Below are 14,266 nucleotides of genomic sequence, written 5' to 3'. Positions count from 1 at the left end.
TCTGAACATGAAAATATCCCAGGGAATCCTCTCCCAAAGACTAGGAGTGTGAAGGCTATTTAATAAGATTCCATCAATCTAATTTCACTTTGTTATTTCATTGCCCACTTAAATAAAAATAAATCATTTGCATGGAAGGGTAGGGAAGAATACCTTGGGGCGTTTAAAATCATCAGATATTTTGTAAAAAAAGATATAAACGACTTACCGTTGCATTATATTTAATGCAATCAGGGAAGTAAGCTGAGGCTGAGAATTTCAGTTTTAAAACCACAGTACAACCGAAGATGAAGGCGTTTCCCATAGTGATGACACCACCAGCGGAGTGGTATAACGGCATGGGACAGTAGATCACGTCACTAGGCCTTAGTCCACCAAGAAACTGAACACCAGATGCCATGAAAACCATCCTGGAAATTTCAAGGGTCATGTTTAGGTACATTTCGTGAACCGTTAACCGACCTTTACCCATCTGTTTATTAGATGCATTATACTCAGGCTTCTTCCTCGAGATTAGCAAAGAGACACATGTAGTAACGCGCAGCGCAAGCCATTTCACACTATTTTGAGAGTAATCGTTGGTTTTTATTTTAAATTTTTTTTAAAGGGTAGTTTTGTTTATCTCAGTCCCGCGCTCGAAAGGTTTGTCATTCGCTTTTTAGTGCTTCGCCGTTTCATACACGCGCTCGCGACTAAAATTATTATGTCGGTACGATAGTCTTTTTTTCTGATTAAAAGTGTTAAAAAAGGTATAACAATGCCAAAATTAAAACGTGACAACGATTTTGAGCATATGAGAAAAAATTAGAAAGAAAATACGATGCGGAAGACGGTATTATCGAAGTGATATCAGTGAGTCATCATCGACGTCGTTGCCGCCTGCATCTCCACGATCACCGAGTGAACAAGGTAGGATAGTAAATAGTTACTTACAGTGAGTGTTCAAAATACAATACAATTTAGATTGTGGTCGATGCTGCCTAAACTACCTACCTTAGGTAGGTTAACAATTTATGTTCGGCATTATCACTTATACTTACTCATAGCCGATCTTTGTAAGTTTGCGGGCAGTACTTGTTCTGTAAAAACATTGGGACTGTCTTTTATTTACTATTTAGCGATTATTCGCATGGACTATTACACAACTGAGATTAAAACAAAACATGACGTTTCGTACAGTACATTGGGACTGTTTCATGGTATTTTCTATGTAGTGAGCGGGCAGTACGTATCATACTGATTAGGGACTGCCTCTTTCTACTTATTTTAAACCCACCGATAGCGGATCTTTATAAGTTTGCGGGCAGTACTTGTTTTGTAAAAACATTGGGACTGTCTCTTACTTACTATCTAACGATTATTCGCATGGACTATTTATTACACAACTGAAATTAAAACAAAACATTACGTTTCGTACAGTACATTAGGACTGTTTCATGGTATTTTCTATGTAGTGAGCGGGCAGTACGTATCATACTGATTAGGGACTGCCTCTTTCTACTTATTTTAAATCCACCGATAGCGGATCTTTATAAGTTTGCGGGCAGTACTTGTTTTGTAAAAACATTGGGACTGTCTCTTACTTACCATCTAACAATTATTCGCATGGATATTTATTACACAACTGAGATTAAAACAAAACATGACGTTTCGTATAATACATTGGGACTGTTTCATGGTGTTTTCTATGTAGTGAGCGGGCAGTACGTATCATACTGATTAGGGACTGCCTCTTTCTACTTATTTTAAACCTACCCATAGCGGGCCTATAAAAGTTTGCGGGCAGTACTTGTTTTGTACAAACATTGGGACTGTCTCTTACTTACTACACAGTTCAGCGTTTATTCCATTGGACTATTAAACAACTGAGATTAAAATAAAACATGACTTTTCGGACAGTACATTGGAACTTTTTTATGGCATTTTCTATGTAGTGAGCGGGCAGTACGTATCATACTGATTAGGGACTGCCTCTTTCTACTTATTTACTGAAGCTATGCCTCTCTTGCTAACCGGATGCCGACATGCAAACGAATGTTGAGTAGCATATTGATCTGCAAAATGAGGATGTGGCAAAACCTGGTCCCAGCACAGCGTGCGAAATAAGGACACCTTCCGTGCCTTCTACCATTGTAGTGTCATTGCAACCTGAGTCGGAAGAACAATTAACGCCGGCATCTATAGCGCATTTATCTGAACAACCAGATACTAGTACGGTACTGTTAGCAGGCTCTGCACATCCAACGGATGAATCATCTACAGCAATCACAACAACAACAGAACCATCTCTGTACGATGAGTTATTACAAAGTCTAGGCATTGAACCTACTAATGAAAAGAAATGTAGAAAAATCATACATAAAGAATTGTCTGTTAGACCAGAGCACTGTGCAACGGTGGCTTAGACAAGAAGTTATGCAAAGATTTTAAAGAAAAATACTCCTTTACGAACGCTCCTGATGGATGCGGTTCGCATAATATGTGACTGTCAACATGCTGATTCGATAACCAGGAGAAATTTTCTCTTGTTCGGTAAAAAAAAAAAAAAAGGATGTTGTAGAAACAGTTGCAAAACATCAAAGTTGTCAGTTGCATAAGTTTCTTTTTGGAGAGAATTTACCTGAAACCCTGAAATCCGCTAAGCTAAAATCAGGAGCCAAATTAATACAAATCACGCTATCGCGGGTCCAATTCTTCAAAAAAACTGGAAGAATCCGGGACCGAATCGCAGGCAGCTGGTACCTCAGACTCCGAAGACGAAGGAGCCTGCAACCACCTCGTTGCGCAGTCGGTCAAGTACCTCCTCAAAGCAGTCACAGCATCAGCAGCGGAGATCATGCCACACTCGTCGCTAGATACGCAGGGTAAAGCTGGCTGGTCGTCTTTCCTCATTTTACAATGAGTGGTCCATGATCGCAAATGATTCATTGGTACTGTCTTACATTAAGGGTAATAAAAATCCTTTTACAAGGCCTGTTACCCAATCAATGTTACCTGCAGTTCGTAAATATTCAAAAACAAAATAAAAAAAAAAAAAAAAAAAAAACATACTTCCAGGAACTACTACTTTTTATATTATCTCTAGGAGCTATTTCGGCGTGTAAACATCAAGTCTATTAATTTTAATCGCCGATTTTTCTGATACCCAACGAGAAGATGTGTTTTATACTTATCTTATAATCATTAAAACTTCACACTTTAAGTTGGAAGATTTAAGAACTGCACTTCAAAGGACTGCTACTTGAGTTTGGACTTAAAAGACTCATATTTTTTATATTAAATAATGTTCATTGTTCATACAGATGATAGAAAATGATCTAAGATGACATCTTAGATTTTAATTTGAGGACCACGATACTTATGAATATAATGTTTTACCTTTTGGGTTAAACGCAGCTCCTTTCGTGTTCACGAAAGTCATGAAGCCTGTTGTAAAATTATTTCTAATTTGTGGTTATTTGTCAACTATTTATTTGGACGACATGATGCTTATTAGCCAGAATCATAAATTATACATATATATAATACATATATATAATCAATCATAATATAACTTTAATAAAATAATAATAATAAAAAAAAAAAAAAAAACCACTATACTTCATGAAGCTTTGGGGTTTTTTATAAACAAGGAGAAAACTAATCCTAATCTTTCAAACAAAATGCAAGTTTTTAGAATACATCTTAGACTCGAAAAAATTTCAGGCTTCTTTACAAGAACAAAAAATCTTTTTGTCCTTGAAGCGTCGTAAAATCAGAGATTTCACCAGTTTTAAGGGTCTTTTAGTATCAACTTCTCCAGTAGTTGAATGTGGCTGGTTTTATACCAAGCTTTTCTAACGATGCAAGTACTTCAATTTGGAAGATACACAAAATTATGAAAATTTCATGAACGTTCCAGATAACTTAAAATCAGATTTAGAATGGTGGAAACACCCTATCGTAAAACGCTCTTGAAAAATCAAAGTTCAGACTGGAAATTTTTTCTGATGACTCAACAACGGGGTGGGGAAGAACATGTGGGGCCCAAAAGGCTAGTGGCCCATGGAGTGAATATAAACGCAGCCGCCATATTAACTTTATAAAACTTATCGCGGCATTCATAGGACTAAACATGTTTGCCAAGATCTATCGGATTGCCAAATCTTACTTCGCATTGACAATACCACAGCTATTTCCTACGTTAACCGTATGGGAGGAATTCAGTTTCCCCATTTAACAGAAACTGCTAAACAGCTTTGGCAATGATGCGAACATCGCACCCTGTTTGTTTTCGCTAGGTATATTTGTTCCTCGCAAAATGGTTTCGCAGATCCAGGAGTCCACAGCTTCTGATTACGTATTTACGTTCATATCTAGATATATGGACCCAGATGCGTATGAAATTAACGCATTTACAGTTTCTTGGTCATTTGTTTTACTTTTATGCGTTTACCAGGGATTACCATGATATTAAAATCACTGCGAAAAATTATTTCAGATAAGGCTGGTTGATATAATGGTTGTACAAAGGTGGCCCACACAACCCCCCTTAAAAAAAAAAAAAAAAATCCAATCCCTTACTATTAAAGGTAAATAAAAACTTAATTTTATCTAATAACACATGCGCTCGCATATTACCTTGGTGACAGGAGTATTATCTGGGCGGCGATGCTGATGAAAGAATTTCCTTTATTATTTTTGGACATCATACTTGGTTCGCTCTCGGAAAACTCATAGTAAACAGTATGAAGGGTGCTACAAAAATCGGTTCAGTTATTGAAAGAAGAATAACTTGAAGTTATACGAACCATCAATACCATATATTATTAGTTTTTTAGCGCAATTGTTCAATGAGGGTGCACAATATGGTATTGGCTTCTTAGCTTAAAATTTAAAGATAAAATGTCTGATAACGATCTACTGAAACGTTTCTTCAAGGTTGTGTTTCTCTACCAATATGTAATCAAACTTGGGACCCCTCTGTGGTTTTGAATTATTTGGCAAAATGGTGTCCCACTGAAAATTTATCCCTAGAAAAAATAGAGTACAAATTTTATCTATGTTATATTGAGAACATTGAAAAACATTCAAGTCAAATTAAAATTAAACTAACCGATTTATTAAAAATATCAAAGTTTGGAACAACACAGCCCTTATTGATTTTATGATGAGCGTCCAGAATTTTTTGCTGCTCCTCGCATAAAAAGCTCTCCTCGCATAGAATCTCAAAATAAAAACAATTAAGCTTGTCGGAACTCAGACTTTGTGTAGAAGGATTAAAAATACTTAAGCGGAAAAGGCTTAAGCGGATCCGATATTTCATCGGTCACTGCGCATAGCATCAGGCATGCTGCCACATTTGCTGCTTACTGGCTGGAGGAATATAGACCTTATTAGAAAGACTGCAGGTTGGAGCTCTAGCTCTCAAATTTTTGCTAAGTTTTATAATAGGCCGATCATTTCGGAAACAAACAGTTAGTAAACAAACAGTAAAGCAATTATGTATAATTCCACGACAATGTACGCTGCTTTAAGTTTATTATATAAAACTAATACATAGTCATAGGCCAAAAGAAAGTAATATAAAACTTATTGTGGTGCGTCCACTAAAATATGCTGTTAAATCACTTAAGAAATGTGATTAAAATCCTATATGAATCTACACTATTGTGTCCATGGTTTTACTGGTTCATATTTTACGATTTATATCTCTAAAAGTCTACATGTGTCTCTTTGCTAATCTCGAGGAAGAAGCCTGAGTATAATTAGAGATTAAACGAACTTACCTGTAAGTGAAGTTCTATCCTAATTATGCGAAGGCTTCTTCCGAAGAGATTAGCAACCCACCCGCCCTTTCCTTTCAAGTCTATAACCCTATTAATCGTAAAATATGAAAGGTTAACGGGAACATCTCTAAACTAAATGACAAACCTTTCGAGCGCGGGACTGAGATAAACAAAACTACCCTTTAAAAAAAATTTAAAATAAAAACCAACGATTACTCTCAAAATAGTGTGAAATGGCTTGCGCTGCGCGTTACTACATGTGTCTCTTTGCTAATCTCTTCGGAAGAAGCCTTCGCATAATTAGGATAGAACTTCACTTACAGGTAAGTTCGTTTAATCTCTAAAAATGTTTTATAGTAGGTAGGTAAGTTAAAATGTACGAGTAGGTTGCCTAAAAATTCCGGGCCAAACTATTATTACCCATTATTATTAACTATCATTAATGATATTATGGCCAGGAAATTGGGAATACATTTTTTTTCATCCATTAAACAGATGGGTGAAGATCGTTTCTAATACGGATCTTCTACTACCAATTCTTATGTCACCAATCAAGTCAACTAGTCACGGTGTTGACTGTCAGCCCATACCTATGACATGGGTATGGGTGGTTTTCAAGTCAACTTATACCCATGGTAAACGTAAACAGTAAGGTCATTTCAAATATTTTTAGTACCCAAAAAATGTAAATAATACATCCTAAGAATCAGAGACACAGATATAGACAGAGAGTATTTACCTCGATGGAGATATAACAGCTGCTTTTGGGAGTCCTGTAGTTCCTGATGTATAAATATATACCAGTCTACCAAGAAACCCTTCGCCTTCAGACAAGCTCCATGGTGCCGGTGGGGTTGTCTCCAATAAGTGGGTCAAATCGTTAGAAGATTCCACCACTTTGACAGAGTCATTAGAAACGTTGAGGGGACGACGGGTGAATTTTAATAGTTTTATAGATCCGCTCAAATCCTTTTTTATATCTTGGAAGGCTGAAACAATAATAAAACGTAAGGTAAATATTATAGTACAAAAGATTAAAAGGATCAATTTTTAAAATAAAAATGAGGGTATAAATCGCTGTCATTTCACACCTAATAATAATTATACAAACTTATTCTTTAATTAATGAAAACAAATTCGATTAACAAGCTTAGAACAATTAGATATAGTTAATATAATTTGAATAACATTATAAAATGTTATTCAATACAAACAATACATAATTTTAAATAAATTATTTATGAAATGACATGCGTTATCTACCTTCCCAAATTGTCGCGTGGAAATTTTGCTTTAGTTAAAATGCTTCTCGCAGGCTAGGCCCTTTCAGCCGTGGACTCGTGGCATTTAGTCAGCCCTGTCACTCTATAATTACGCCACTACCAATACGTATTGTTTACTAACCTGATTCGAATTCGTTGCCATATATAACGTAATCGCAATGGGCAATATTGATGGAATGTAGCAGAGTATTGCCCGTTTGGTTTGTATTGATGAGCGGCGCAATGCCGCCGATGCGTGTGACACCTAGCCATATGGCCGGCATTTCTGGATAGTTGCTCGCCATGACTGCTACGGTGTCTCCACGCTTTACGCCGTATGCCTTGAGGACAGCTGATACTCGAAGGCTGTATTCTTCTACCTACAATAAATTATAAACAAAACTAAATTATGTTAATGCACTTTTTTCCTGTTAAGAATATGCATGTCTCAAAATAACACCGCGTACTCTAATAATGTCTCAGTATAACAAAAGTGTAGGTATACCAAGTGTAGGTATATATAATATATAGTATAATAAGTACTAACATTCAATGAAACTAGCAATAATTTGAGATTAAAAAAAAGTAAAAGACCACAATACATATACATATAACTGTAATTTTCCTGTTTGCGTACTCTTAATCACCGGAACGAATTTTCATAAATTGGCCTTCACAGGTAGACCAAGTATATTTTCATCTACATATAATATATATTAAGGGTTTGTAGCCAGGAAACGGTGTTTTAATTTAGTTTTATTTTTTATTTTACTCTCACGAAAACAGGAAATGCAAAATGCAAAACAATTCCTTGCGGTCATTCTTCTACAGAAACCAGTGATAGTTGATTTGATATCGACATACAGATACCTAGGTACTTAGGTAGAAATATTTTACCTTCACCACTCGGGAGAAACCACAAATATATTTAAACCAGTTAATTGACGCCATCTCAAGGTACCTACGTAGGAAGAACTTACTAAAAATACTTAGTCCACTTTAACTACACTACATCACATATATCATTATATGTCAAGTCAATAATTTAAGCAATCATTTAGAAACTTTCAAAACAATAACCCTTGAAATATTACATGTTCAATGAACAAAATCAATAAGACAATATTGACCTAACCTTTGCCTTATCGTAGAACCAAAATACATTGACGGCCTCCGTGACGCGGTGGTATACGCGGTGGATTTACAAGACGGAGATCCTGGGTTCGATCCCCGACTGGGCCGATTGAGGTTTTCTTAATTGGTCCAGATCTGGCTGGTGGGAGGCTTCGGCCATGGCTAGTTAACACCCCACTGCCAAAGACGATGCCGTGTAGAAACCGAAAGGAGTGTGGATTTTCATCCCCCTCCCAACATGTTAGCCCGCTTCCATCTTGGATTTGATCATCACTTACCATCAGGAGATATTGTAGTTAAGGGCTAACTTGCAAAGAATAAAAAAAAACATACCTACCTGTACTTAATATCTAGAATAAATGTCGATAAATTTCTGTCTCATTAAGGTATTTTTATATCCCAGTTTAATATATTAATACGGTACGCGGAAACTTTGATCCCATAATTTTTAACTATATAATATTTACCTTATTTTTTCAGTGCGGTACTAAAGACCCCCATTTGACTATTAAAGTATTAAGATAGTTACAATATGTGCGTAGCTTTGTAGTAGGTACATCATGGATTTATATTCACCTCCTTCCAATAAAAAAACCAGCCAAGAGCATAACATCAACATGTTATTGGTAATATATGTATCTCTAACTGTTCGTGCCTATGCACTTAATTCTCAGACCGGTAGTTATTGAAAAGGCAAACCTCATGTGGACATGTTGCACAACACACGCCATCATTTAACCGGGCATTGACAAACTGCACAAGGTTAAAGCGATTAAAATTTAGAACGAGCAGTCAGTTTATATTTATACACATATCTTAATTCAGTAGTAATCAGTTAGGTAACTAAGTACGTAACTAAACGACAGGGGACATTTTTTAAATGTATGAAGGCCAATAAAAAAGGCCTACCATTTAAGGTAGTGGTGTGACTAAGTAGGCTATAGTTACATTATTCAGTAGATGCGAATTCCGAATGGCGAATTACTAAAAACTAGCGAATTCAATTGGCGAAAAAAAACTAGAGAATTCGTATTTAATTGCTTCGGGTAAAGATTTTCTCCATACATAACTATAGTGTCAAAATATGAATTACGCTGAGAGCCTATTATCTCTACCTCTGAAAGCCAGTTGTAAAAAAATTCAAGATTTGTTTTCATGTTCTTTTACTTTTTTGTTAATACTTAGGTATTTTTGATTGGATGGTTTGGTGGAGTTCAAAAACAATGTACATTTAGGTACATTTAGTCACATTATATTTTTAGTTAGTACATTCAATAGGTACCGTATACGTGCAGATAGTCAGTGTCTTAACTTTTATGTAGGTAGAAATAATTAAATGTATATTTAAATGATGTCAATATACCTGCTGGAAAGTCCATTTTTCTTCCTCAAAAAGAAAGCAAATCTTCTTCGGATGCTTCTTAACCGCCTCGTGGAAAATGTCAGGCATGGACCAATTTTTCTTTGTGTAGGTTTTTGATAGTCGCAAAATTTTAATATAGCAGTACAAAGCCCTAAAAATAAAAAGATGTATATTTTAGTGATACGAATAGGCAATTGAATTTTTTAATAGTTTCACGAAGGTGTCAAATTAGGCTTTGATTAGGATAATGTTGTTCAGGTTTATAATTAAAGCTTAATGTTTTACAAACGGATCCCTAAATCGAAAAGTATTGGAAGAAGACCCCTCATATCTTTTAAAGATACCAACGATACCCCACACTATGAGATAAACAAGTAAAAAAAATTTTATCCCCACTTTACATGTTGGTGAGGTACCCTAAAAAAATATTTAAGTCAGTCCAGTAGTTTATTCGTTACATACAAAAATACAAATCTTTACGCTTTATAATATTAGTGTAAATATAGATGACTCATGACGTAGGTACCTACCTATCTACGCAATCAAAGTATCAATGTGCAATGTTTTTAAAAATATTTATAAGGCTAGTGTATTTTTATTGTTTCCTGGTGAACGGTGCAAAAACAAACTACGAAAACTTCCCCTATTATACTCGTAAATATAATATGTACTTCGAAGATAAAAATCTAACATCATAGTAATAATTTTTTATGTTTGTATGATGATATACTTACTTACTTATAAAAATGCACAATAACAGGTACCTAGCCTACTTAGTAGGTACAATTAATATTTTTGCAATGTAATGCAAGAGGACAATGTCAGATGCCATTAACACTTCTATATGTAAATGTTTTCATTATTATGACTGCACTGTTTTATTTATTTATTAGTAGGTAATTTTCACTTATGGCGTCTTTCTCTTTTAGTATAGTATACATATAAAACATGTGCCCAGGAATGGGACATTAAAGGCCAGTCACTCCACCCTCTGATAAGTGTCGAATAGTCGTGACTGCGTAATCGAACCAGAAATGAGGATATCCGCAGAAGAACCAAAGTCACCGACATAGCTCAACGAGTCGCGAAGCTGAAGGGGCAATGGACGGGGCACATAGTTCGAAGAGCCGTTGGACGTTGGGGTCCCAAGGTGCTGGAATGGCGACCCCGCACTACAAAGCGCAGTGTTGGTAGGCCCCCCACCACGTGGACTGATGACATAAAGCGAATCGCAGGCATTCGCAAACAAACTCGCAGTCATACAAAAGGCCGATGTCCTGCAGTGGACGTCCATCGGCTGATATGATGATGATGAGTCGTGACTGAGCTTAATGTTAACTAACCGTAAGTTAAAAAGTGCCGACAGACAACTTGTGAATAAGCTACACGACACTTAATACAATTAAATAATTATAATGAACAACTCACTTTAAGTCCCGTGGGGCAGTTTGAACAGCAATCCACAAAAAGTGCCAGAAATAGGCCAACACGTATAGAACAAGCAGGATGGCGAGGACAACGACCCCAGCTTGCCAGGTCCAGAACACCCAGGTGACGGCGACGGCCGCTGCCAAAGCGGCCAACGCGAATACCATCACTAGAATCGTCAGCCAGGGTATGGTAGAACTGCTTGCACCTTTACCCCTTTCCACGTCTCTTATTTGGTGTATCTACGAAAATATTACACTGGTAAATATTATTTTGTTAGCACTATGCTTCCATTTGAATGGTTAACACAAACTGTCAGTTATTCACGTTTCAGTCACTATCGGTCAAAAACATCTGAGATTAGATAACTATGCTCTTGTACCTCTACATTTGTGAGTATCACGAATGATATGAAAACTGCCTGTGTTATACTGGCAGTTAATTATCATATCATTCATTATCATTTAACGGCGCGATGAATAGATAATTTAATTTAAAAATAAGATATCGTCAAATATAATATTACTTTTAAATACCTATTTACTATTTACTATTTAGGAAGACCTTTATACTATATAAAGGTCTTTCCAAATTTATTAAGACGGAAGTCGGGTAAAATTGATTAGAAAAGGCTGAGGCAAAAATGATTGCTACACTGCACCGACAACGTTCGTACAATGAATAAACGTAGATTTCCAGAATCCTACGTATCACACAAAAGCGGCGTAGCCAAAACAAACTAGGACATGAAATAAAATCGTGAGGACTATTCACGTAAACTTCTATCTATCTCTTCGTAATTCTTTCTTAATACTCTAAAATCAGATAACATTAAATCGGCACCCATTCAGGATGTTATAGCCTTGTGATAACTTTTGACCTTCGTAATTATTTATGTTTTTACGACATGATAAAAATATTACAAGACATAAAAACCTATGTCACCTATGTGTTATAATAATTATTATAATATCACTAGCCATAGTGGCTAAATCCGTAAATGTAGCATTTCCATTTTCCCGCAACAGGTTGAAAGCTATTTTGCCGCGCGGTACTTTATTCTATTAGAAAATCAATTTCCTATTCCTTTTGGAAATTTATAGTAGGTTTATATTTAAATTCTAAAATATCCTGCTGATCTTAAAGGCGAACTAATGGTCAAAGTTCAGAGTGCCAAGTGAAAAACCACCTCACTTATCACAATCGTCGTCTCAACAAATACTGCTTAAATTCTAGCTTTTTTTCTCATCATTATTTACCCATATTCGGCTCACTGCTAAGCTCGAGTCTCCCCTCGGAATGAGAGGGGTTAGGCCAATAGTCCACCACGCTGGCCCAATTCGGATTAGCAGACTTCACACACGCAGACAATTAAAAAAATTCTCTGGTATGCAGGTTTCCTCATGATGTTTTTCCTTCACCGTTTATGACACGTGTGACATATTTAATTTTTTAAAATGCACACAACTGAAAATTGAAAAAACGCATCGACGACGTAAAAGCCTAGTGGATATGACCTCCGCCTTCGATTCGGAGGGCGTTGGTTCTAATCCGGTCCGAGGCATGTACCTGTACCATGTAACCTACCTCTAAAAATTAAACATTACATGTCTCAAACGGTGAAGAAAAAACATCGTCATAAAACCTGCATGCCAGAGAATTTTCTTAATTCTCTAATGTGTCTAGTCTGCCAATCCGCATGTAGAAAGCATGGTGGACTAAGGCCTAACCCCTCATTCTGAGAGTAGATTCGTGCTAAACAGTGAGCCTAATATGGGTTGTCAATGATGATGATGATGATGATGATAATATCGAAACAATAACAGCAAAATCTATATTTCTAGAAAGAATCAAAATATGATATTGAAGTAATTTTTTATCAGTCACAATTCATGGGTCCCTCCAATTATTATCGAGTAATTACTAATTAAGGTACCTTCCAACTTATCAAAATATTACATTTGATTAAAGGCCGTGATTATGACATATTAAGAACAAAGTTCATTACTTACCGGCTTGTGATTGTTGTCATCTGTTTTATTCATGTTATTATTCGTCTCGATATTTGACATGTTTGTAGTGTTATTTATCAACGGAGTAATCTTGCTATGATAAACTTGCAACGTTCAGTGTTTCTTCAATCCTTCCATACTGCTACGTCTGTAACAAAAATAATAAAATTGTTAATTTAATATTTAGGTACGCAGAGTTTAATTAAGTCTAGACAATCTTAGTTTTTTATGAACCTTACAGCATATTTATTTATTTTATTATTAATGTGTATGCACACATTAATATTAAAATAAATTAAAACTTAAAATAAATGTAAAATAATATTAAATTTTAATTTTGGAAGTGGTCGAGAGATTAGATGCTGCCGACTTATCGATAGTACGATTATTAAAGTCAGTCAGTAAAATTACATTTCAGTGACAGACACAAATACCTAACGTAGCTTTCTAGTGGTAAAAGAATTTTCAAAATCGGTTTAGTAAATCCAGAGATTAAAAACCCCTGTAAAACCGCAAACTTTACCTCTATAGAGTAGGTAATAGTAATAGATGTATTTGTTTTATTGCATTTTTATAACTAATAAATAAAAATTATATACCCTTGGTATATAATTTTTTATTTCGTTCATGATACCTTGATAATAAATACTCTTAGAATGAAATGATTAATTCGCCGTAATAAATCTACGCATAACGCATTTTTTGGTTGGATACTTAATTACGGTAGATTTTTTTCTGTTTTTTTTTTTGCAACACTAAGTTATCGCTTGACTTCCATCTCAAGTAACCTTAAAGTTACGAACTATCATGTAAGTTTATTACCTCCAAATCCCTGACTACGTGCTAATCGGTAGCTGTATCTATAGTTGGTCCAGTAGTTAATGACTTCAAGTCCTGGGGTATGAAATACCCAATACCCACATTTCGTAGCCGAAATACAAATTCAATTCGTACAAACTCAATGCTCAATCAAGGAGCGACGTAAGTACGTACCTACGTACGAGTATACTTATTACAAAAGAGCCATCAATTTAGCAGCATACGAACTACTTAGTGATTATAAGAGTTAATATTATAATAAGCTTAGATAATAATTACATACTAAGATAATTATATCAAGTGTGTGGATGGTGTATTGTGAAATATGGACCGAATTACCATAACTACGAACGTTGGCACTTGGCATTGACCTCGATAGCAAGTCTTTGAACTCGATTAACTCGAATTTATTTAATTGTTAAAGCTTTAAGTTTAAAAGCTCAGCCATCTTAAATTATGCTTTCATAGCTGACAATTGAT

General features: G+C 35.6%; 1 protein-coding gene across 2 annotated transcripts in view; it reads right to left on the bottom strand.

Moving 5' to 3' along the window:
• The window catches only part of LOC112056740 (long-chain fatty acid transport protein 1), a 44,167-nt gene that overhangs the window by 5,273 nt on the left and 24,628 nt on the right, over nucleotides 1-14,266 (bottom strand). For both annotated transcript variants that reach the window (XM_024097225.2, XM_024097220.2), the window contains exons 2-7: nucleotides 12,968-13,115; nucleotides 10,956-11,197; nucleotides 9,528-9,678; nucleotides 7,173-7,410; nucleotides 6,508-6,757; nucleotides 209-410 (exon numbers count right to left, since the gene is read on the bottom strand). In XM_024097225.2, the coding sequence (XP_023952993.1) occupies nucleotides 209-410; nucleotides 6,508-6,757; nucleotides 7,173-7,410; nucleotides 9,528-9,678; nucleotides 10,956-11,197; nucleotides 12,968-13,027 (1,143 nt within the window). In that variant the 5' untranslated portion in view covers nucleotides 13,028-13,115. The remainder of the gene's footprint in view (nucleotides 1-208; nucleotides 411-6,507; nucleotides 6,758-7,172; nucleotides 7,411-9,527; nucleotides 9,679-10,955; nucleotides 11,198-12,967; nucleotides 13,116-14,266) is intronic.

The sequence above is a fragment of the Bicyclus anynana genome, chromosome 3 (genome assembly GCF_947172395.1).
Source record: "Bicyclus anynana chromosome 3, ilBicAnyn1.1, whole genome shotgun sequence".
NCBI lineage: Eukaryota > Metazoa > Arthropoda > Insecta > Lepidoptera > Nymphalidae > Bicyclus > Bicyclus anynana.
Note: the sequence above shows the minus strand (reverse complement) of the source record. Positions and strands in the feature narration are given on the sequence as shown.